The 25,559-nt window shown below is 39.3% G+C and overlaps 1 protein-coding gene across 6 annotated transcripts; it reads right to left on the bottom strand.

The window, feature by feature from the left end:
• Positions 1 to 4,163: 4,163 nt before the first annotated feature.
• LOC128125406 (vomeronasal type-2 receptor 116-like) lies at positions 4,164 to 24,811 on the bottom strand. Of its 6 annotated transcripts, none has more exons than XM_052762799.1 (7): positions 24,615 to 24,811; positions 15,347 to 15,635; positions 14,168 to 14,971; positions 13,064 to 13,291; positions 9,508 to 9,631; positions 6,936 to 6,938; positions 4,164 to 5,083 (listed from the first exon to the last, which is right to left on the bottom strand). In XM_052762799.1, exons 1-7 carry the CDS (start codon positions 24,809 to 24,811, stop codon positions 4,164 to 4,166), a joined length of 2,565 nt encoding a protein of 854 aa, XP_052618759.1. The 6 variants fall into 6 exon arrangements, with proteins under 6 accessions (XP_052618759.1, XP_052618756.1, XP_052618761.1 ...); XM_052762796.1 differs by lacking the exon at positions 6,936 to 6,938 and adding an exon at positions 23,968 to 23,997 and having other exon boundaries at positions 14,168 to 14,974; positions 15,341 to 15,635; positions 24,633 to 24,811; XM_052762801.1 differs by lacking the exon at positions 6,936 to 6,938 and adding an exon at positions 20,623 to 20,645 and having other exon boundaries at positions 15,347 to 15,627; positions 24,633 to 24,811.
• Positions 24,812 to 25,559: the final 748 nt, after the last annotated feature.

The raw sequence follows: 25,559 nt of genomic DNA, 5'->3' as shown, positions 1-25,559 counted from the left end.
ATATCCTTGGGTCTGGGCCTGCAAAGCTGTAGGGTTGGTCTAGCAGATGTCAAATGGGGACAACTGTTCCATGTTTACAACTTTGGGTCTGGCTCACACACACCTGCACTAACAAGGATGGGTCCATTGTGCTGCACTGGTGAGGTACAGGGCATGCTCTCCCAAGTGTTGCATTTGGTGGGGGTCATGTATAGCTGTCCCACTCTATGACCACAAAGCCAGCTCTATCACTTGCCCCAGATATTGATGGGCATAGGGGATGAGGGTAACTCTCCTCCACCATACCACATCAAGACAGACACATAATAGGGACAGATCTCCCATGCTCACAATTTTTTGGATGGCTCATTCACAACCACACTAACAAGTTTGGCTCTATTCTGCTTTTCTCCTGAAGTATGGGGTTTGCTCTCCCAAGTGTTGCAGCTGCTGGGGGTCAGGGATAGTTCTACCATTCCTATGACCACAGGACATGCTCTCCCTAGTACCCGTCTGTCTGGTGGTGGCATGGGTGGACATGAGCTTGCTTCCTCCCCCTCCCCTCACCCAGCAATGCCTGGTTCATGTGGAAGAGCTGGCCCTGTGGTCTTAAGAGCTTAAGCCATTCTTTTAATTGATGTCCTCTCTTCTCAGATGACTTTAGATGTGATGACTCAGATGTATCAAGTTGTTAGAAAACTATCCAGCACAAATGACACCATATAATTTGACACACAAATACATCACTACAAAGCTACATTTCCTTTCCCATTCATCCCCAAGATCTCACATTAAATTCTAAGTAGGGGCTGGAGAGATGGCTCAGCATTTAACAGAAATAGTTATTCTTCCTGAAAAACCAGGTTCAAGTCCCAGCACCAACACGGCAGCTCACAACTATCTGTAACTTTAGTTCCATGGGATCCAAAACCTTGACACAGATACACATTCAGGCAGCACACCAATGCACATAAAATAAAAGTAAACAACTATTTTTCAAAACATAAGTAGCTTTCAGTGTCCCACAGTTTTAAAAGTCCCACAATGGAACACACTAAAATTCCACTCAGAGGTTAAGAGTACTGGCAGATCTTCCAGAGGTCCTGAGTTCAACTCCCAGCAATTTGATGTTGGCTCACAACCAGCTATAATGAGAGCTGGAGCCTTATTCTGGCATTCAGAAATACATGCATGCACTACACTATACATAATAAATAAAACTTTCTTAAAAATGCAGTCCTGCTGGGCAGTGATGGCACACACATTTACTACCAGCACTCAGGACACAGACACAGGTGGATCTCTGTGATTTCAAAACCAGTCAGATCTACAGAGTGAGTTCCAGGCCAGCCAGTACTACACAGAGAAACCCTGTCTCAAAAAAAAAAAAAAAAAAAAAAAAAAAACAGAAAAATCAGTCCCTTTATCATATCCAGTCTCTTTTCAAACCCAAAAATGTTTTTAAAAGTTTGAAATCTCCCAAGTGTAGGCTCCTAAAAAAATAAAAATTAGGTTAAATAATTCCTTGCTTCTAGAGGGAAAAAGGCATAAAGCAAAGTCTCTCTCTGAAAAATTAAATCCACTCTCCAACTATGTAATAGTTCGATTTCCAATGTCTGCATCCACTTACTACCTTCTGGGTTTCTGCAAAGGGCTTGGGTCACTTCTTCAGCTCCATCCTTGGCAGCACACATAGCTTGCCTTCCAGGCTCAGGATGGCTCCACTCTATACCTGCTGCTGTTCTTGTCAGTCACTCCACAGTACTGACATCAACCACAATGCTGGGTCTTCTGCCACAACATGGCTGCACTTTCATCAGTGTCTCTCATAGTCTCTCTTCATGGTTCCAAGACTCAAATTCTCTGTACGACTCCTTTAATTTTGGACCTTCACCTGCTAATGTACTTACACCTTCACCAAGGGCATCTCCTGGCTTCTCACAGTGCCAGGCCTCAGCTGGAATCCATGACCAATTCATGCCTTCAAAACCAGTACCACCTGGGTGACTCTCACACCACCAAATTTGACAGCCAGCATGAAATACAACTGCCTGGGACGCAGCATCCTTGTGTCCTCAGGAATCACTTCTCAGAAAATTTCAACTCAGCAATACTGGGCTCTTTTTTTGAGACATCATTTCTCATTGTACTTTTGGTGCCTGTCCTGGAACTCACTCTATAGTCCAGGCTGGCCTTGAACTCAATGAGATCTGCCTGGCTCTGTCTCCTGAGTGCTGGGATTAAAGCCATGCACTACCACCACTGAGGGCTGTTCTTAATCACCACTAATTTCTCAACTCCAGCCAACCAGCATCCAGTATCTCAGTAAAACAAACGTTTCACTTTAGCAGTCAGATATTTTGTTAATCATAGCTGATTATTCTGCCCCAGCTAACCAGGGCCACAGAATTTTAATTCAAAATAACAAATGGTCCCAATAGAGGCTTTAAACTTCCCTCTGAAACTTCACAAGTCATGGTCCCATCTTCTGCATTACCCTCAACATTCTTATATTCCAAACTACTACAGAACGGCTTGCTGTTCAATAAACACTCAAAGGATTTTCTTTTAAAATGTTTCAAGGTCCCTCCACAGTCCTCCTACAAAACAACATGGTCAGGTCTGTCAAAGCAAGACCCCATTCCTTGTACCAACTTGTCTTAGTTGGAGTTTCTATTGCTACAATAAAACAACATGGCCAAAAACCAAGTTGGAATGGAAAAGGCTTATTTTGCATACACTTTCACATTTGAGTCCATCATTGCAGGAATCCAGCACGAAATCAAAGAGAAACTGAGACAGAGGCCATGGAGAGGTGCTGCTTACTGCCTTGCTCAGCCTGCTTTCTTATAGAACTTTCTTATAGACCACTAGCCTAGGAATGTCACCACCCACTTTAACCTGGGCCCTCTGCTAAAGTGAAACCTTTGTTTTACTGAGATACTGGATGCTGGTTGGCTGGAGTTGAGAAATTAGTGGTGATTAAGAAGAGCCCTTGGTGGTGGTAGTGCTCGCCTTTAATCCCAGCACTCACGAGGCAGGTAGAATGCATGTGTATCAGTAGATGACCAACAGAAAATGACCTCAATGGCATCTTTCCATATTTCTTGTCTCACAATATCATGTCAGGGTGTTTTCCTTTTTTGTTTGTTTATTTCTTTGTCATTTTAATCTTTTTTGTTTTGTTTCATTTTGTTTTGTTTTCTCTTCTTATTTTTTCCTTCTTTCATTTTACGCTATTAGTTTCTTTGACTACGTACAATGGCTACCACTGCATAGTTTTCATGGGACTGAGAATGTACAACCAAGTGAGTCTCTGATTTATCTGACTTTTCCTGGGCACCTTTCCTTCTATTTGTTTGTTTTGTTCAATCTAATGTGGTTTTTTTTTTTGGTTTTTCTTAGTATATTTTATTTTATTGTTATCCCATAAAAATGTCTTTGTTTTCTAGTGATAGACTGAAAAGGTTTGGATTCTGGTATTTGTGTGTGTGTGTATGTGTTTGTGTTTGTGTGTGTGTGTGTGTGTGTGTGTGTGTGTGTGTGTGTGTGTGTGTGTGTGTGTACTAGAGTCCTTGGTGGTCCAAAGAGGACATTGTTCCCATCAAGATCCTGTTACAGGGGGGTGTGAACTACATTTTATGATGGATGTGTATTGAACTCTACCACTTTACAAGAGCAGTACATGATTTTGTCTGCTGAGACATCTCTACAGCTTCTGCAATATTCTACAATATCTGTTTATTGAAACATCCCTCTCACTCCTAAGTTCTACTTTTCTATATCCAAAGATGCATCAGGATTCTCTAGTCTTCCCCCTACAAGTGGTAGCATTGTGTTGCCTTCATCTGCAAACATGAGGTCACAAACTTCCTTCAATTTTTCCTATAATCAATTGCTGTCAAAGTCTTACATTCACTAACCTCAGAGTTAACTTCAAATCTTATTACATATTAGAGACAAATAAAACACTTCCAACAATCACTACTGTCCAAAAGACAAGTGCTGTGAAAATAGGTGGCTGAGTGGAAGGATATGGGAGACAATACAGATAAAAATAGTATACATGACACTGATAAACAACACCATTAGTAGAAACAGTGAGAGTCACTAGCATAATTAATAACCTTGCATTGTATTCTATCAGGTGGTTCCGTAACAACACTAGATTTATCAGTTAAAATTTATGAAATGTGAGTCCTGGAAAATGTTTTCTCCCTTAACTTTTGAAGAGAATTTCTCTCTGGTCTTATCAAAATGATGTAGCACTTGGGGACAAAGATGCATCCCAGCAAGCCTGTACTGGAGGCTAAGATAGAGAAGACCTCCACAGCCACCATGAACTTGCCCTTGGTGCTGTGGTAGACAGGGAGAAAAGTGACCCAGACACTGCAGAACAACAGCATGCTGAAAGTCAAGAATTTGGCTTCATTGAATGCGTCAGGGAGATTCCTGGCCAAGAAAGCCACAGTGAAGCTCCCCAGGGCCAGAGAGCCCAGGTATCCTAAGACAGAGTAGAAAGCAGTTACTGAGCCCTTGTTGCACACAATGATGATGTGGCCATGCTCAGAGTGTACATCAATGTCAACAGAGGGAGGAGATGTTCCCAGCCAGATTGCACAGAGAATAATTTGGATGATGATGCAGATGGGAATGATGTAGGATGGTGCGCCTGATACCAGGAGCCACTTCATCCTTCCTCCAGGAGTAGTGACTTTGAAAGCCAAAACCACAGTAATTGTCTTGGCCAACACATTGGAAACAGCCACAGTGAATGAAACTCCATATGTTATTTGCTGCAGGATGCAGGTGACTGAGTTGGGATGGCCAATGAAGAGCAAGGAACAGAGGAAACAGAAGATGAGGGAGATGAGCAGGATGTAGCTGAGAGTCAGGTTATTGGCCCTCACAATGGGAGTGTCTTTGTGCTTCACAAAGATCCCAAGAACCAGAAGGGTGAATGCAGACAAACACAAGGCCATACTGGACAGAGTCATCCCCAAAGGGTCATCAAAGGCCAGAAAGGTCACATCTTTGTACAGGCAGTGGTTCTGCTCTGCATTGGCATACTGGTCCTCTGGACACTTCATACATTGATCCATATCTGATGCAGAAAGCAAAAGTATTGTTAGTGTAACTTTAGCATTTCTTATGGACAGGCCACTCCAGTGTATTTTGAAAACTTTACAACATCCACAAACTTTATTGATAAAGATGTAATTGATACTTTTCTGAAGAGCAATGCTTCCATTTCATAATGCCTATCTTCTTCAAGGACAAACACAGATCCTATTGATACACTATAACATGAATCTTTCTGTCTGAATTAGAAGTGATGCCCTCATGAGAGATGGAGACTTGGTTTTATCCAGGATGAAACCTCTTATACTTTTCTTATTTCCATATGATCATCACCAAACCCACGAGTAGCCAAGCAACAGCAAATAGAATCTATCGTGTGTGTGTGTGTGTGTGTGTGTGTGTGTGTGTGTGCAAGTGCATAAGTACGTGAAAGCAGTAAATGAAAAAGAGTGTTTGAAAATAGTAAATTAAAAAGAGCTCATGAGTTTGAGAGTTTTTGTTGCATGTGATGTGTGGGAAAGAGAATGAGGAGAGAGGGTGGTTTTATAATGTATGAAATTCTCAAGAAAAATTATTTAAATATGATGCCCTTAGTTGTGTCCTCATCAGAGAATAGGGAAAGCAAACAGTTTATAAAATGAATTAATCCTACTATTAAGTAAGAAAACTCAATATATACATAGCACCAAGAAGTCTTGTATCTTATACCACCACCTTAGTGATCACAGAGCACTTACTTCCTTCCCTAATTTCCTTCTATATGAGACCTGTGTTGGGACCTGCCCCCACATTTTCCCCTTGGGTGTTCTTTGGGAGTTAGGGATAAGAGATTTAGATAGAAATATAGAGGGAAGAGAGTGAGAGAGAGACAGAAACACAGGATAGCCTCAGAGTGGCCTAGATCCTAATCCACTAGCCCAGAACTTTATTCGAAAGGGCTTTTATATCAATGCCAAGGGGGGAGGAAAAGACCTCCCCCTTACTAGATACAACTTAATGTAGACCCCATCAAACAGCTAGTACCGAGGCCTGAGGTCCAATCATCCTCTTAGGAAAAGCCATGCTGGTAAAGCAAGCTCAGATATCTCTAGGAAACCTCTATGGGCTCCAACAGACCTGGAATCTACTAATGTACTCAATGGTGAAGGAGTTATTGGTAAAACAGCATGAACAAGGCAACATGAGAACTCCCAAGTGAGAGTGGTAACACAGAATATTTGAATTGAGCAATAATACCCCATTCATAAGTTGTAATTTCCACCACAGCGAGTAAGGGAAATATGATGGTAATTGTGCTAAATTGTGGATAATAAATGAGAGCAATGATGTGCTTCCAGGATTTTAAGTCATTCCATGAATAAAACCAACCAGCATTTATGGCCAGTTAAGATTGCATTTTTTGTTTGTTGTTCTTTAAGGGGCTAGAAAGATGGCTCAGCTGTTAAGAACATGGTCTGCTCTTACAGGATGCCTAAGTCCAGTTCCAAGAATATGTGAAGTGCCATATTACTACTGGTAACTCTGGTACATAGGGCATCAGATGCCTCCGGTAGATGTCACATGGACCTGGCCCTGTATGGACTTACTACCCTCTACATATGCCTAATTCAAATATTCATAAACATAAAGGTTGTTTATTTTTTGTTGGTATTTATTATTATAAATGCCCTTTATAGTTATTATCTTTAATCAATTTTATTACAATCTATTTTTTAACTGTGTGTGTGTGTGTGTGTGTGTGTGTGTGTGTGTGTGTGTGTGTGTGTATAAAGTGCAAGTTGTCAAGAAGCCATCTTATAGGATTTGGCTCCATCTCATTCCAATGGACTTTTTGCAATGAATTCAGGTCATCAGACTTGTGGCAAGAGATTTACCTGCTAACTCTTTTCATTGACCTTAAATTGCCTTTTTAAAAAAATTTAGTTATTTACTATGTATACAGTGCTCTGCCTGCATGTATGCCTGCACATAAGAAGAGAGCACCGAATCTCATTACAGATAGTTGTGAGCCACCATGTGGTTTCTGGAAATTGAACACAGGACCTCTGGAAAAGCATGCCATGCTCTTAGTCGCAGAGACATCTCTCCAACACCCTAAATGTCTTTTTTAAGTGTTCTTTGCATTATAGACAATAACTGGCAATAAATATCAAAAACAATTCTGGACTCACCTTTGAATTTGGCAATCTCCAAATCAATATCCAGTTGACTTATATGGATTGTGTATGCAAAACTATCATTGGAATAATTGTGGCTGTTTCTTTTCCCTACAAAACTATTTATCTATATTATTCTGACATTCGCTGCTACTGTGTACAAAAATCTTCAGTGGGACGGCTGTGTTTCTCTACATCAAGTGTCCACACTTTTCCCCATTGTTTTGATATGAAATCAAGTGCTGTCTCATGTTTAGCTGTTTCTAGTAATTTTACCCCCAGTTACTACTTTTTAGTCACCACAACCTTCAATGGCATCAGTCTCAAAACTCTCTGAAAACCTCCCTCACATGGAAGTAACAGCACTTGCATCCTCCCAAAGTTTCCAAAGCAGGCTCCCATTGCAGCCCTATGGTACCACCCTGAATTCACATCTTCATACTGTCTTCCCCACTCATATGTCAGCTAAATGACACCACAAAATACTAGCAATTAATCTAATGCTGTATAAAGAGCATGCCCACCACCACACAATACGTATTTACCATCCCAATATACGGTGACTCTGTGGTATTATTGTGTTCCCCAAAATATTGTGGACCCTAATAAACTTATCTTGGGTCAGAGAATGGAACAGGCACTAGATACAGAGGCTAGAAAATGGTAGCACACACACCTTTAATCCTAGCATTCCAGATGCAGAAATCCTTCAGGATCTCTGTGAATTCAAGTTCACATTGAAAACAACCAGGAATAGTGACACAAGTCTTTAATCCCAAAAAGTGAGCCTTTAATCCCAGGGAGTGGTGGTAGAAAGCAGAAAGATATATAAGGTGTGAGGACCAGAAACTAGAAGCATTTAGCTGGTTAGGCTTTTAGGCTTTTTTTGAGCTAGAGTTCAGCTGAGACCCACTCTGGATGAGGACTAAGAGGCTACCAGTCTGAGGAAACAGGATCAGCTGAGGAACTGGCAAGGTGAGGTAGCTGTTGCTTGTTCTGCTTCTCTGATCTTCCAGTATTCACCACAATATCTGTCTCCAGGTTTGATTTTATTAATAAGACCTTCTAAGATTCCTGCTACATGACTCAATAACTTTCTTTGTCAGCAATGTTTGTGGGCAGTGGCCAAAACAAGTTGTGTAGGATTCATGACTTCAGTGGCAGGAGATGACTCAACAGTTAAGAGTGCTTACAGCTCTGCATAGAACAAGGGTTTGGACTCAGCATCCATGTGGAAGCTTACACCTGTCTGTAACTCAAGGTCCAGGGGCTTGTATGCACTGTTTTGGCCTCCACAATCTCCTGCACATCAACTCACACAGAAACACACACATACATTCAAGGAGGATAAAAGAATAACCAAATATTTATAAAGACTCATGACTCCAATCTAGTCTACATGTACCTTTACAGGGATATAACCATTGGGACAGATATAGTGTAGAATTCCCTCACAGGGCTGTTTGATTTTTCAAAACACTTTCTTTTACAAAATACTACCAGCAATGATTTTCTAGTGAGTCAAGGGTATATGTGAAGGCACAGGTTGTTATTTATAAGGACATTTTTATTGATCACATACTTGTAAAAGAAAATTAGGAAAGGAATAGATTTTATTTGTGCTCTAAAAGGGCCAAAGAACTTAGTAGGTCCACAGACCCTCCCTAGCTCAACTGACCTCATGATACAAGTAGCATTTGCGGCTGGTGGAATACGCCTTTAATCCCAGCACTCGGGAGGCAGAGGCAGTTGGATCTCATTGAGTTCAAGGCCATCCTGGTCTCCAAAGTGAGTTCCAAGAAAGGCACAACACTACACAGAGAAACCCTGTCTCAAAAAAAAAAAAAAGAAGAAGAAGAAGAAGTACCACTCAGACTATAAAACTCACCACCTAGCAGCACCACCTGCCAAACTGAAGCAAAGGCCTAATCCATCATAGTCCTTTTAGTTCTGGGAAAGTCTCAAAACGTACTAACTTTGCTTTTTAGCTTCTATGGATCTGCTTTTGGCTCACTGTTCTTGGTAACTGAAGTATATCAACCCAGATCATGGTTGTTTTGCTTCAAATCTCAGCCTGAGAAAGGCTCAGTGCTACACTGGGGTCCTGCACATCAACTGTAGTTGACATCCAGCTAATGCAGACTTTATTTGGCTTAAACCTATGTCTGAGCAGTCTTCTCTGGTGAATATCACACAGCAGTGCAACAACCTTCCAGGCCCCTTCGAAAGTGCAGTGTGGATACCAGGAGACAATCAATCTGAAGGATTTCTCCCTGCAGGAAACACTTACCTGTCTCATTGGAAATTTCATTTGCTGGGCAGGGGGTGCAATCAAAACAGCAGGCTGCCATTCCTTCTTGTTGGAATTTTCTGAATCCAGGGGGACAATCAACACTGCACACAGCATAGGGCATCTGAGGAAAAGCAGACAGATGCTGGGCCAGGAGTTTGACTACTCCTTCAATAGTTATAGCATCTCATCATGTTGAGTAGTTAACAAGTTTTCTTTCTATACATGACCTGAGTGAACACATTTCTTTCAGTACTTTATACAAGGCCACACATAAATATGTGAGAACAAATTGATGAAATATTGGGGTGTTTCTGAACTACTAAAAGTTCAGGAAATCTAGAACTATATGTTGTGTGACCACTGGAATGCCTGAACTGAACACACTACCCACCCATTGTGTAGCTTAGCTTTGTCAACTTGACACAAAGCAGAGATACAAGAAAAAGGAGAAACTTAATTGAGAAGTTGTCTCCATCCAATTGGCCTATGGTCATATTGTTGATCTATGTTTTTTATTTGCTCATTAATTCTAGGAAGCACCACCACACTTGGTTCCTTATCTGAATTTAGTGGAAATGCTTTGAGTTTCTCTCCATATAGTATTATGTTCTCTATGTTTTGTCTTATACAAAGTTATTTTGTCAAGAAATGTCCTTTTTATTTTTCAAGGGATTTTTTTGTTTCTTTGTTTGCTTTCTCTGAAGGGATGCTGCACATTTCTCAAGACCTTTTCTATATCTTTTTCAATGAGCATACATTTTCTATCCTAGCATATATTTATGTGACATATTATACTTGATTGATTTGCATATGTTGAACCAGACTTACATCCCTGTAATAAAGTCATCTTGTGTATAGGGACTGATCTTTCTGATGTGCTGTTGAGACCTGTTTGCCAGTATTTCCTTGACAATTTCTCCATCCATGTTCATTGAATAGAGTACAATTTTCTTCTTTCTGATTCTCTTTTCCTGGAATGGTCTTTTTCCTTTACTGTGGAGACTCTATTCCTTTTTATGGGTGCATTGTTTACCTTCTGAGCAACACAGTATTGTTTGTTTTTTAAAATTACTTCTATATGTCCTTTGATTAGAGAGTTGGATTCTTCAAATACAGTTATTAATGAAAGCTATTTGGTGATTATTGTCAATTTGTGTTTTTGTAAGTTTTGATGGATTTCAAACCTTTGCTTTTCTGTCTAGTGATCTAGTGTAGTCAATACATTCTTGTGACATCTACTGTTTATCTTAATATTCAGTGTGAAGAAGTGTGACATGTAAAGACACTCTGGAAGTGTCTTCCTTAGTGATGTTCCAGTAGCTACATATTCCTGCAATTTGTGTTCACCATTACAAGTTTTTCCATCTTCCTGAAATTATGAAGAACTGCTTTGTTGTGCATAGTAGGTGAAGTTGGAAATTTTGGCTGTTTTAAAAACATAATTGATATTCCCTCCTTTTTAAGTGTCTGTGAATAAAGCTACTGTGATTATGATGGAGACTTTCAATGAAATTGATCTTCTCCCTTGTAACATAAATTCCTCTTTATTCTACCTAATTTAGATTTTAAGTAATATTCAAAATTCAAAATATCCTTTTCTGAACCTGTCTGTTAGGCACTTTGACTGCCTCCTGTATCTGGATGGCCATATTTTCCCCCAGCATTTGGTAAAATTTTGGCTGTCATTTTATTAGAAATACCTTTGATCCTTTCACATGTTTTACTCCTCTTGTGCCTGTGCTTTCTTAATTTGGTCTTTTAATGATGTCCCCTAAGTCTCTTGTGTTTTCTTCATCCTCCTTATTGTTTTATCTTTGTCATAGTTTGAATTATAAATCACCTGTCTTGTTTCAAGTCTCGATAGCCTGTCTTCTACTTGAGATATTCTCTTAGTAAGTCGTTTTATACAGTTTGTTATTTGAATTGTTGTGTCTTTCATTTTCAGAATGTTAATATGAATTCTTCACTGTTATTGTACCTTTTTGAATTTTTGTCACATCTTCACTCTATTCCTTATTACTTGCAAGTGTTTGTGATCTAATTGGATTGTCCTCAGAGGTGATTTTTTTGCTCTTTGACTTTTTGAACATCCTTACAATTATTCTTTGCAGTCTTTGTTTAGTATGTCATTGAGTTCACTGTCACATAAGCCTATGATTGTATCATTTGGAGTCCTGCTGCCTAACTGTTTGCAAGTTTCATTTCTGCATTACAATTTGCATATCTGGAATATGGCACATATTGGGTTAATTTTAGTTCTGCCTACCCTTTTGGTTGATGTTTTTGTAATGTTCAAGTTAGACCTGGTAGAAGCAGGCTTGTGATTTCATTGCTTGCCTCTGATCTAGTGGAACAGGCCAGTAGCTAAAAATTCATCCCATTTGCTCTGTTCTCTGAGCATAAGTTTCTCATCACTGTGAAAATAGAATACTAATTCTTGATTCAACTCTATTTGAGCAACTTGAAATTATCACTTCAAATTAAGTTTGCACACTTTCTGGAAGTAAACCCCTTTCAAATCCAACACACAACGTTACAGTCGGCATTGTAGTTCAGATACTATAAAACCAGACACATCAGAATCAATACCTATAATACATCTTGGGGACATATAATGGGATATTTTATTTACAAATTTTCTCAAAACCAAATTATGGTGACTATGAGTGCCTGCCCAACCAGATAAGGAAAAAATACAAATCCTTTTTATTTCATTGTTTATTTCTTTATTTGTTTGAATGAGTTATGCAAGAACTAAGGTGCAAAGAAATGCTCTTCTAGTGAAGGATTCCTTTAGAAGTTATGATTCAGGGCTGGAGATGTGGCTCAGTAATCTATCACACTTGCTGTTCAATCCCCCACTCCTACACTTAGGCTCAAATTTGTATTCACTTCCTTGATATTTTAATCACTCTCCAGGCATACTTAGATACCTCATACTCAAATGGAACACAGATATATACAAGCACTACATCCATATACAAAAAATAGTTTCAAAAACAAGTTATAATTAATAAAATGTCTAAGGTGGCCCATGAAAATGTGATGTATTGTTAGAGAAGTGGCGAATTTAGGACTTCCTGGTCAAAGTGCTTCATTAAAATTATAGAATATAAATTAATGACTTGCATATCTCTTCCTAGTTCCAAATCTTTCCTTACAATTAGTTTCAGTCTTTTCAGCATGCAGATTAGAGATTCAACAGAAGAGAAGAAAGGCAATGGGCAGCAATCAGAATTGTACCAAGAGAATATTGATAGCTTTACTGGGAATAATATCAAACATTGGTCATATCTAGTTTTATATTTGTTTATAAATCAGAGAGTTTCTGATATGATAAAACTATATCGTATGTATGGCTTAGATTTTCAAAAAATTATTTAAAAATCATATTTCAAAAACTGAAGTGAAGAAACATCATATAGAAGTTTAAAATTGAGTCTTTACATGACCATCCTTCTAATTTCACTAAGTCTCAGGGAAACCCAAATGGTCCCACTTGACACTGGTTACAGCTGTGAGGTGTACATCAGTACATTGTGGTCAGACCCACCTGTCTAGTTCCTGTGGTCCACGCTATCATGTCTTCATATAAATGGAGCTGTTGACCATGTGGAAAATATGGCTTAAACTCTCCTATTTTCACCTTAAGTCCAACACCATGGGGGAAATTACAAATGTGGTAAATGCCATACTCGGCTTGCAGTTTTTCTTTCTGATTCATATTTATTACATCTCCAACAGGATTAACAAAGTGCATCTTCTTCAGAAATGGGTATAGCTGAAAGATAGGCAACATTTTTAGATCTATATTCCCTTATTTTAAGTCTGAAAATCTGTTCTGATTTTATCCCAAGGCAACTTTATTGAAGGTGCCCAAGGGAGAAACTCAATGAAAGCATGTGAATAAATAAAATCATTCTGTTCATAAGATTTTAGTTCTCTCACACCTACACACACACACACACACACACACACACACACACACACACACACACATGCACGCACAAAATTCCACTCAGATACCTATGCAGAGGCACAAACATAATACAACCACACTCATTCACACACATACACACTAACACACACATACAGATAGACCTAAGCAATCAAATGCAGACACAGTATCAGAGACACACAGGCACATAAAGACACAAAACACACACAGAGAAACACACTGATAAAAACATTCACAAAAAGACATCCCACAGACATATGTACACACAACAAATATATGCTCATATACACAGTTACTCACAAACACAGGAGACATTCATAAACACAAAGTAGCACATCTATACACACACATACAAAGGCACAGAAATGCATTTCGACACCCATAAAGACACAAACACGTACACAGAAACAAACACAAAGACATAAAAACAATCGGACACAAATATACTCACATACACAGGCACACAAGTAGGTATTGAACTGAATCTCAGCACTATTTCCTGTGATATTGTTCTCAGAGAATCAAGAGGGATAAGGTCCACAGAGCTTACAGTGGTATCAGAATCAGTTGACTACACTTATGTAAACCATCCCTTATAGTGAACACCATAAATGACAAATATTGGTTTCAGCAAGTGAGAGACTCTTAAAGAATATAGCATTGATGATACCAAGTACCATCCATTGGAATATACAGTACCTGTGAGCAGTCAGAATCTAGTGCTCTCACAGTGTTGATTGGCTGGTTTTCTACTTGTTGAAGAAGCATTTCATGGAGAGCATGGGCCATAGCATACACAGCATTGTATATATCATAAGAATCATCACTGAAAGCCATGTCAAAACTCTGTAGCATTAACCATTCCAGTGAGGCATTCGATGAGCAGTTCACCAGTGTGTTACAGTTAGATGTGGAGGCTTCACAGCTAAAGTACATCCACCCCAGTCCTGCCAGGAATATGTCTGTATATTTGGAAGGGTTCAATGTCTGAACATAATTTTTAAGACCAGAAATCTCAGCATGGTGGTGTGCAAAAGCAAGAGTCCCATGGAATGAGCCAAGGGTGAAGTCTCTCTTACTTGTAGTGACATCCCACTGTGAGGTGGTGACCCATATTCTCTGCATACCCTGTGATAACCACATTCTAAAGCACACAGCTAGAGTATTGCCTGTGTCACCATAAATAATAACAACATTTGTAGATGATGTCTCAATTTGGTTGTTATACACTTCAGCTCTTGACATGTATAACTCCATGTTGACTGGGATCACGATCACAAAGGCTAAGCAGACTCTTTGGACTTCACTTTCTCCTCTCAGATCTGAGAGAAATTGGAGACCCTGGTCATCATCTGAGATGGCCAGCCCAACCCAGTTCCAGTTGAAATGAAGCATCAAAGAGACCATGGCCAGGGCCAGAGCTGTGTCCTTGGAGGCCATCTGATACAGGTTGGGAAATTGTACACGATCACTCAGGATAGGATGGAAAGGTCCATAGGTGAGCTGAAGGGCATAAAACACAGGGAGCAGCATGAGGTAGAGGATTTTCAGAGATCTCAATGAGAACCCTGAGGTATGTGAAGCACCAGTTTGAAATGACACGAAGGGCAATTTTTCCATATAACTACAGTTATGATACACTGTTAAAAACATGAAAAAAAAACACTCTCTACAGTTTGTTCAAGTAAAATGCCCTTGACTGCTAATTCTTCTTCTCATCTACATATCAAATAATGAATTGGAAATGTACCATGATTAATTACATTTGATCTTGGTTTACATTAATATGAAGCCAATCTCCCCCTTATGCTCTCCTCAGCATCAGGCTAAGCCAAATAATGAGAAAGATTCTATAATTTCCCACCCAAACAACCTCACCTGTGGATATTTGAAGAACTCCAAAAATTGTGCCAGGCTCATGGATGGTGCTAACATTGGTCCTGTAATCATTACAAAGCATTTGGGCTTATCATTACAGATGTAGTTAAGGTGAAGTCTATGCTTTTTTGCAGAATTGTATATGGAATTTTGAAATGCTTGTTTATTATAATTGTCAGAGAACAAGAAAAATATGAGAGACACATTTGGTAGAAGATATAGATTCCTGTTGATTTCTTCCACAGCAAAAGCCAAAGGCAGAGCAAACTGGTAGTTTCGAGCTGGTATTCTGAAAAGAATGGCACATGGTATAGTGTGGATAAGGCTATATAGGTGAAAGGTTTGTAGTTAATACAAGGACTATCTTGCATTCAATGTCATGTTCACATATAGTTTGACTAATTCCTCTGTGTTGTAAGGTTGGAAAAACAAGAGATGCTTGAGAGCTTGACAAAACCCAAAAAGGTGATGAGAGTGAATGTCACAAAACTAAGAAATGTGTTCTTGTCCACTTTGACAGAGATTTTCTCCTTGGCTATTTGAGGAATGGATGCACATTTGATAAATGCTATGTGTGCATATCTGTAGGAAGCTTGAGAATTCAGTTTTCTTGGGGACCAGAAGAGGAAGCTGGATCCTGCAGAGCTGGAATTTTAAGTGGTTTTGAGGTTCCTCCCAACATGGGTGGTTGAAACTGAACTCAGATCCTTTGACGGAACAGTAAGTGCTCTTAACTGATGACTCATGCTTACAGCCCCAGTTTATTACTACTTTCTATATTCTAGATATTCTTCAGTCTAGTGTAGCCAGTAGATATTTTTCCATCTGTATGGGCTAAATCTTAACATGCTCATAACATTTTTTAATATAAACAAAATTAGTTTTATGCAATCACACTTTTAAAAATGCAATCTTATTTCTTGAGTTATTCTATATAGTTAGATGTTTTCTCCATCAGATTCATGCTTTCAGGTCTTACACTAAAGTCTCTGATCCATTTGGACTTGATTTTGGAACAGGACAATGGTTGGGAGATACTTCTTTTCAACCTCTGTTTGGCAGGTTTTCCACTAGCATTTCTTGACCCGGCTGTCTCTTTTCCATTTTAAATATGGGGAGATTGCCTACTATTAAATTGAATATTTTCATTGGCTGTATTTTGATAATGCTTTTCTCTTCTCCCAATTTCTTCTGGGTTCTCCCCAACTATATCTACGTACTTTTATATTGTTTTTCACTCTATTTTTCTTTAAAAACAAAACCAAAATGAGAAGAAAAAAAGGCAAAATGAATACCACAAGGGGGTTAGGGATTGAGCTTAGTGGTAGAGAACTTGCCTACAAGTGCAAGGACCTGGGTTTGGATCTAAGTTCTGGAAAAAAGCATAAAAACGAAAATTAAAATAAACATCAAAAACTAAATAGACATCTGTCTCCATGGGTTGCTGAGTGAAGTGTTTCTTATGAAAATTGGTCTAGACATCAATTTATAAATATAGCAGAATATCATTAAGAACCCTTCCTTTGACTTTTTTCCATTTTGTTTGGTTCTATCCCAGGTCTCTGGGATATCCTGATTCTGAGTCCTGGTCCTCATGGGGGATTTCCTCTCATGGAATGGGTCTCTAGCTGTGTGCCAGTCGTCTGTTGGTCACTCTCACAATTTCTGCACCAACGTATCTTGTAGGCCAGACAAATTGTAGCAGCCAAACATTGGGCAGAGCATGGGAAATACTGAAGAAGAGGGAAAGGAAAGATTGTAGGATCCAGTAGTGTCAAGGGCACCACAAGAAAACCCACAGAATCAACTAACATGGGCTCAGAAGGGCTCACAGAGACTGAAATGACAACCGGGGAGCCTACATGGGACTGACCTAGACTCTCGGCCTATTTGGTACAATTGTGTAACTTGGTCTTTGTGTAGGACTCCTAGCAGTGAGAGCAGGGGGATGTCTCTGACTCTGTTGCCTGCTTTTGGGACTCATTCCTCCTGCTGGATTACCTGATCCAACCTTGGTGGAAGAGGAGGTGCCTGTTCTCACTGCAGCTTGATTTAACAAGGCTCACTGATATCTATCCATGGGATTCTTGGCTGTATCTAAAGAATAATAGTGAAGGAGGTTTTGATGTGGTGGAGGGGGAAAACAATGGTATAGGGGACCTAGGAAGAGGGAAGGGAGGGGAAGCTTTGGGTGGAATGTAAAATCAAGAAAATAAATAAATAAAAATATAATAATAAATATGAAAAAAATGAAATGACACAAATACACAAAGAAGAACAAAGGAAGGAAAATACGAAAAGAATCTACAAAAACACCTTTCTATCTATTTTGAGTTGTGGAACCATTCTTGAGCATGGGACTGGTCCTGAAGTGTGTCTAATAATATACTCAGTGAGACTCCACTGGAGGAAACATCTTTTCCTTTTCAAAGCAGATATCTATTTCATATAGCTTCATCTTTAGGGGTGAAATTTGCTGTCCACTTGCCCCTCTCAATTTTGAGACACCTGTGTACAGCATTTGAACCTCAACAGGCCTTGGGCATGCTCACACAGTCTGGTTGAGCTTATATATGTCTCAGTGCCATTGCGTCTGCAAGAAACTGCTTCCTTGGAGTTATCCATCACCTTTGACTCATAATTCTGTCTGTCTCCTCTTCTGCATAGATTGCTGAGCCTGAATTGAAGAAATTGATGAGACAACTCACTAAAGACAATGTACTCCAAAGTTCCTCACTCTCTGCACACTGTTCAGTTGTGGATTTCTGGGTTAGTTCCAATCTGCTACAAGAAGCGTCTTTTCTGATGAGACTGAGTGATGCACTGATCAATGGTATAGCAGGATATCATTAGGATTCAATTTATTGCTGAGTTCCTTAAACAGATAATAGTACTAGATTTCCCCCTATGTCTTTGACATGTATACTCTGAGGTTCTGGGAATCTTTATCCATGTCAGGTCAAGTTCCATTTCATGGAGTGGACTTTAAATCCAGTCAGACATTGGTTGGTTAAACCCCGAGTATTTATGCCATTATTGTACTTATGCATCATGCAGGCAGGTCATCACTGTAGATCACAAAGTCTGTAGCTGGACTGGTGGTTACAATGTTCCCCTGGTAGAATGCAGAATACCTTCCAGTACCATGAATGCAAGTCAGTGGTGGTGAAGGCTTTAGAGAACACTAGCTTGACTTCTCCATGTTCATTGAAATAATAAGGGGTGTCTTCTGCAATAAAGCCTTAACAGAAACTTGTGTAGTGTAACCCATAGCCTTGGGAATAGCCAATGATGTTTGGTAGTTTCCATGGATCCCCTTTGGCTAATGACTCAACAAGATATGTAACCTGTTCCTGGCATTAGATAAATATTTGGTGCAGAAAATGTCTAGCTGGGACACTGTTACCTCTTTATTTGGTGATTCCATTCAGACTTCCTTTGCACATGTAAATACTTTAGGAACCTTCCAAGTAGCAGGTTTCCAAATAGTTTTCAACTGGCCTTAGGCGTGATTTGTCCTTCTAAACACACCCACAATTACCACTCTCTGCCATTCCCTCCCTATTTAATCCTCTAATTCTAGTTTGCCCTGTATCTCTGTTTAACAGTATGTTCCATTTTCCCTTCCATGTTAGATCCTTTCTACGCTGACCCCTTACTACTTACTTAACTTCTTTGGTTATTCAGATGGTAGCATGCATATCAAAGTTTTAAAAGCTAATAGTCACATGTAAAAAAAACCACATATTTGTCTTTTTTGGGCAGTGGGGTCTTCAGTACATTCCTCAAGATGATTTTCACTACTTTCAATATTTACTTGTTGATTTCAGCAATTCCTTAAGTAAAGATTATTTATTATTTTATATCCTGACCACAGTTTCCCCTCCCTCCTCTCATCCAAGCCTTTCTCCCACCTCACTTCTTCCCTGCCTTCATCCACTTCTCCTACTTTTCTATTCAGAAAGGGTCAGGCCTCCAATGGTCATCAACAAATTATGCCATATCAAGTATCAGGAAGACTAAGCACCTTCCCGTGTATTAAGGCAGCCCAGGATAAGGAGTAGGATCCCAATGCCAGCAAAAGTATCAGCGATAGCCTCTTTTCCCACTGTTAGGAGTTCTGCAAGAAGACAAAGCTACACAACTGTCACACATATGCAGAACACCTAGGTCACTACCATACAGGCTCCCTGTTGTTGGTTTAGTCTCTGTGAAATCCTATGATCCCAGGTTAGATGTTTCTGTGGATTTTCTTGTGATGTCCTTGATCGCTCTCACTCCTACGCTCCTTGCCTTCTCTCTCTCCAGTAGGATTTCCCAAACACAGAACAGTGTCTGACTGTGGGCCTATGGCATTGTTCAGGAATTACTTTTAAAAAAAATATTACAACTGAAAAAAAACCCACATAGCTCAAACGTGCTATGATTTCGTTATCCATTCCTCAGTTGATGAAGTTCTAGAATGCTTACAATTTCCAACAATTATAAATAGAACAAGAACAAAAATGATGATCAAGTGTCTGTGTAGCAAGATGCAGAATACTTTGAGTATGTGCCCAAGAATAATATTGCTGGATCTTGAAATAAATAGATTCACAACCTCATGAGGAATTGTCACACTGGTTTCCATAGTGGCTGTACATGTTTTTACCCCCACAAGCAATCAAAAAGTGTTCCCCACTCCTGGAAGCCTCACCAGCGTATGCTGTCATTTGTTTTATTAATCTTGGACATTCTGATTGATGTTAGAGGAATTTTCAAAGTAGTATTCATTTGCATTTCTGTGATGGCTAAGAATGATTTCTTTAAGTTTTGTTCAGACATTTGTGTTTAATCTTCTGAGATCTCACTGATTAATAGTTTAGCCCATTATTAATTTGGCTATTATTTGCTTGATGTTCTTATGCATTTGAGATACTAATCCTTAATATTCAGTTTCCTACCAATATTTGTTGAGTAGACTGAATCTTCTTCTTTTTTTAAGATTTATTTATTTTGTGTACAACATATATGACTGTAGGTCAGAAGAGGGCACCAGATCTCATTATAGATGGTTGTGAGCCAGGATGTTGTTGCTGGGAATTGAACTCAAGACCTCTGGAAGAGCAGTCAGTGCTCCTAACCTCTGAGCCACCTCTCCAGCCCCCAAGACTGAATCTTCTACACTGGTTGTTGCTGAAACCTTTGTCAAAGCACAGGTGACTATACCCATGGAATTGAATTATGAGTTTTCCATTTTGCTTGCTTGAAATATTTATATAATACCGAGTTAGCACTGTGATCCTGTGTTACTATTACCCTAGGTTATAAATGGAACACACGTATTGTGATACCTCCAGCATTGGTTCTTTTCTTCACTGTGCTTGGTCTATCTGGAATCTGATTTTTTATGGGAAATTTTGGATTGTTTTTTCCTGTGTTTTTAGTTATGTTTCAATGGAATTTTGATGGAGATTGCATAGAATCTTAGATTATTTTGGTAATGTAACCAAGTATTAATGTACAATACTTATTGTGCAAACCCATCAACATGTCAGATAGTTTCATCTTCCATTGTCTTCCCTTTATTTCCTCACTGTTACAAAATCTTCACCATGAAGACCCTTGAGTTCCTTGGTTGCATTTATTCTCAGGTATTTTATTGTGGGAAATTATTGTAACTGTGGTTGCTTTCTTGACTTCTTTCTCAGTATCATCATTCCTTTTACACAAAATGATAATTTGTATCTTGATTTTGTATTCTTCTATTTTCCTGATGGTATACATTAGGCCTAAGACATACTCCCGGAGTGTTAACCACCTCATGTACAAGTTTATACCATCTCCTGTTGAAAAAGTTTTGACTTCTAGTTTTGATTCATTCTGTTCTTTTTCTGGGCTTATTGTTTTAGCAGAATATGAGCAAGACTTACCTTTGTGATATATGAATGAGCATCTTCCCTCCTTCGGTGTTTTTAAGGGAAGGTTCTCAGTTATCCTCCATTTGATGTAATGCTGTACAAGGGTTTGCCCTGTGCAGACTTCATCCCATTGAGACATTACCCTTCTATCTCTAATATTTTAGGGATACTGAAGATTGTCAGATGGTTTTTCTGCATCTGTTGAGATGATCATGTAATGTCTACCTTGTCTATTAAAGGTATCTGTGACATTCACTGAGTTTTGGTGTTAAACCATCTTTCCAACCCTGGAATGAGGCTACCTAGTCCACAGCAGATCTTGCAGACACATACTTGAATTTGGATTGCATGTATTTTCTGGAGAATATTTGGTTTAAGTACATCAGTGATATTTGACTTTAATTGCCTTTTCCTTTATTCTGTTTTGATGATTCCTTATCTGGTTCTGGTGTCAGGGACATACTGAGTTTTTAAAATATGATTGTTTCTATTACTTTTCTTTTAATTTCTGAGAATTGTTTGAATGACATTCTTGTTGCATTTTCTTTAGGTATCTGGTAGAAAAATTAAACCAAGATGTGGCAAACACCTTAAGCAAATCTACTCTAAGGATTGAGATTGAAAGAGTAAAAAAGTCATCTTCCAACTGAAAATCCACCATTCTAGTAGTAGTTACTACTAGATGCAAATAAATCTTCCAATAACTAACACCAATGCTATTAAGCTATTAAATTAGTCCATTCAGCAGAAATGGATGAAGTACAATCTAAATATAGATATAAATGCAGTGTCATTCTGATGTCCAAACAAGATTTATACAAAACAAAACTTATATGATCATTTAATAAAACACTCATATCTTTTTGAGACAGGGTCAGTTTTGTCTCCCTGGCTATCCTGGAATTCACTATGTAGACAAGGTTGGTCTTGAACTCACCAGAGACTGCTTATATCTGCCTCCAGAGTGCTAGGATTACAGACATGCTCCAACATGACCAGCTATTTGTAGATTCTTACTATAGTACGTTTAAAACCAATTAAAGAACACCTTAGATTAAATCATTCACCATGATTGTAGGCTTCTTTCCAGAGATGCAACAATGGATCAGGATAAGAAAATCTATAAATGCAATGTATTGCATAAACAGCTTAAGAAATGAATCACAGTGTCATCTGACAAATGCAAAAAATACTTGGGACAAAAATTCAACCTCTTTTCATATCAATGAACACAATAGAAACCAACAACAGGCTCCATATTTGAGACCCTAAACATTCCACAGAAACTTATATACATCAAAATGACAGAATACAAAATTACCACAAAACTCAGTTGCTTCCCTACATACAAAGAACATGTTTGCTGAGAAAGAAATTAAGAAAACCTCGGTCACAATTGCCTCAGAAATATGGTAAAATAAACTTAATAAAAACTTGAAGGACATCAATAATGAAAACTTTAATATAATAAAGAAATTGAGTATATCATTAGTAGATGGGGAAATCTTACGCGGGTGTGCGTGCACGCACGTAAGCACGCACGCACACACGCATGCGCGCGCGCGCACACACACGCACACGCACACGCACACACACATATCCATATATATTGAAATACTCAATATTGTGAAAATAATTCCTTTAAAAAATAATTGAGAGAGCATAAGGGAACTGGATGGTTGAACTGGAATTGGGAAGGAGTGGGAGAGCAATGAAAGAGATACCATGATAAAGGGAGACATCATGGCGATAGCTAGAAACTGAGTACTAGGGAAGTTCCCAGGATTCCACAAGAATAACCCAGCTTAGACTGCTAGAAATAGTGGAGAGAGTGCCTAAACTAGCTTACTCCAGTGATCACATTGGTGAATACCCTGTCATCATAGAGCATTTATCTAGTAACTAATGAATACACTTGCAGAGATCCACAGCCAATCACCAGGCCAAGCTCCAGGACTTCAGTCAAAGAGAGGGAAGAGGGATTCTATGAGCAAGGGGTATCAAGATCATGATAGGGAAATCTACAGAGAAAACAAAAAAAACTAGTGGGAACTCATGAACAACAGCTGTGGAGCCTCCATGAGACTGGACTAGGCTTTCTGAATAAGGGAGACAGTTGTGTATCTTGATCTGATTAAGGGGTTCTGCTGGCAGTAGGATCAGGATCCATCCCTGGTGCATGAGGTGGCTTTTTGGAGCACACTATCTATGATGGCACACCTTTCACTGCCTTGTTGCAGGGAGAGGGCCTTGGGCCTGCCTCTACTGAATGTACCAGGCTCTGCTGATTCCCCATGGAGGACACCTTATTGGAGGAGGGAGTGAACAGTGATTTGCGAGGGAAGAAAGCTGGAGTGGAGAGAGGAGGGTGGAGATGGAGATATATGGTTGGTATGTAAAATTAATTTAAAAAATTACTTAACAAAAAATCACACAAGAAAAAGAGGAGCAGATGTAAAGGTAAGCATCAGAGAATAAAATATTTAGACTTAAAAACATCAGACACACACATCTTTTACAGTAGCAGAGATGACCCACTGTATAGTCTCCCCATCCCAGTTTTCAAACGTTGACAGCCACCACAGGCAGCTCCTGCCACTATAGCAAGTGAGAAGGGGAGTAAGCAGTCACCACTATAAGCGATATCCTGTTTTTTTCAGGATGAAAACACAACATTTGAAATACAGACATTCCTGTTTGACTCTGAAGATAAAGACAGACCTGACATTTGTAATCCCTAAAAGCCTGTGACTGTGCATGTGTTCAAGTGAGGGAGGACAAAGGACACACCCAAGTACCTCACAGTAGACAGATCTCATACATCCTTCTCATCAAAGCTTCAGAGGTGTGGAGTGATCACATGCAGAGTATCTGAAAACTTAACTTAATGGCTACATGGATACTCTCCCCAGTGAGGAATGGCACAAATATTAGAGACCCTGCCTCTGGACTAGGAGTCACACACTTACAGAAGTAACATTAGCAGATCCTGGAAAAGACTTGAATGAGCCTTGTGACTACTGAACACATTGTAGCAGTCTGGAGCTTCTTGTCTTAGGACACCACTGTCTACCTCACAATAGCACCTGTGAATAGGAAGGCTACCTATGATAGATCAAAGTAATGAATGCTGTTTTTAATTTTGCTTTCAGCCTTGTAAATGGAGGCTACTCAGAAGAAAATTTTAAAAGTCTCACAGCTTGATAGTGGGAAAACAGTGATTATTAAATATCAAAACATACTTTGCATTGGTTCTTGACAATAAGGTTGAGAGAAAAGCACAGACTCGCAGCATTGCTCTGCCCATTCACACACCTATTACGCATTATATACCATGACATTTACATGAAAAATGCAAATACACTTACAGCATATCCAGGGTAAACCTGAAATATACTTTGTCCACTGGTCTCTGCACTGCATAAAGGTAAAATCCACAACCTGTCACCATATCTCCATGTTTATTTTTATTTTGCTTCATTCTCCAAAAGCACTTGGGGTGAGTGAGGTTGGACATGAGGAGGGGGATGTTCAGGAGCCAGAAGAAGAAATGCAGAGTGAGCATCAAGTCCTGCTTCCAAATCTCTAAGCCGGTAGTGTGGTCTGTGGATGCAGAACAGTTTATCAAATGGATAACCATGTATACACATCTGCTTTTATGTCTGCTGCCTGCTGGAGAGATCACTTATGTGACTGAGATGCCTTGCTCTCCAGGTGGGTCCACTACCCTGGAGAAATGTCAAGCAGTCTCTGACCTAGGGCTCTGCAGCTGAGGTCCACAGCAGAGGTAAAATCATGGGTTGGAAAATATATCCAAGAACATCTCAGCCTCAGGTCCTGTGACATCACCTCATATCCCTGGGTATTGAGGCCCATGGGAGAAAGCAATGTTGGGCAGATTGGTCCCAGGAAAGTGTCAATGAGTCACCTCTGGAAATGATCTCAGCAGAATGTATCAGAAGATAGACAGTTAAATATGAAGGTAAGTAATTGAAACGACCCATGACAGTCAGAGTTCATGTCGACACACTGTGTTTTCTATTCCCAAATGCAAATGAGAGAGCCTCAGTGTCATGTGTATGTTATCCACAATTCATAGAGCATGAGCATTATAGCCCATGCTACATCAGTCACAGAGACCCAATAACCAACCAGTATCCCTGCTCTCCATTTAGCAAAACTCCAACAATCAGGTTAAATTTAGAAATTCCTTGGCTTATACTGTGTTCAGAAATGTCCAGACCATCATTACCCATGACTAATTAAGCTGAGTATTTGAGTTATGAAACATGAACTGCTTCCCTGAAGTAAGT

The sequence above is a fragment of the Peromyscus californicus genome, unplaced genomic scaffold, assembly GCF_007827085.1.
Source record: "Peromyscus californicus insignis strain IS unplaced genomic scaffold, ASM782708v3 Scaffold_4__1_contigs__length_199733344, whole genome shotgun sequence".
Classification (NCBI taxonomy): Eukaryota; Metazoa; Chordata; class Mammalia; order Rodentia; family Cricetidae; genus Peromyscus; species Peromyscus californicus.
Note: the sequence above shows the minus strand (reverse complement) of the source record. Positions and strands in the feature narration are given on the sequence as shown.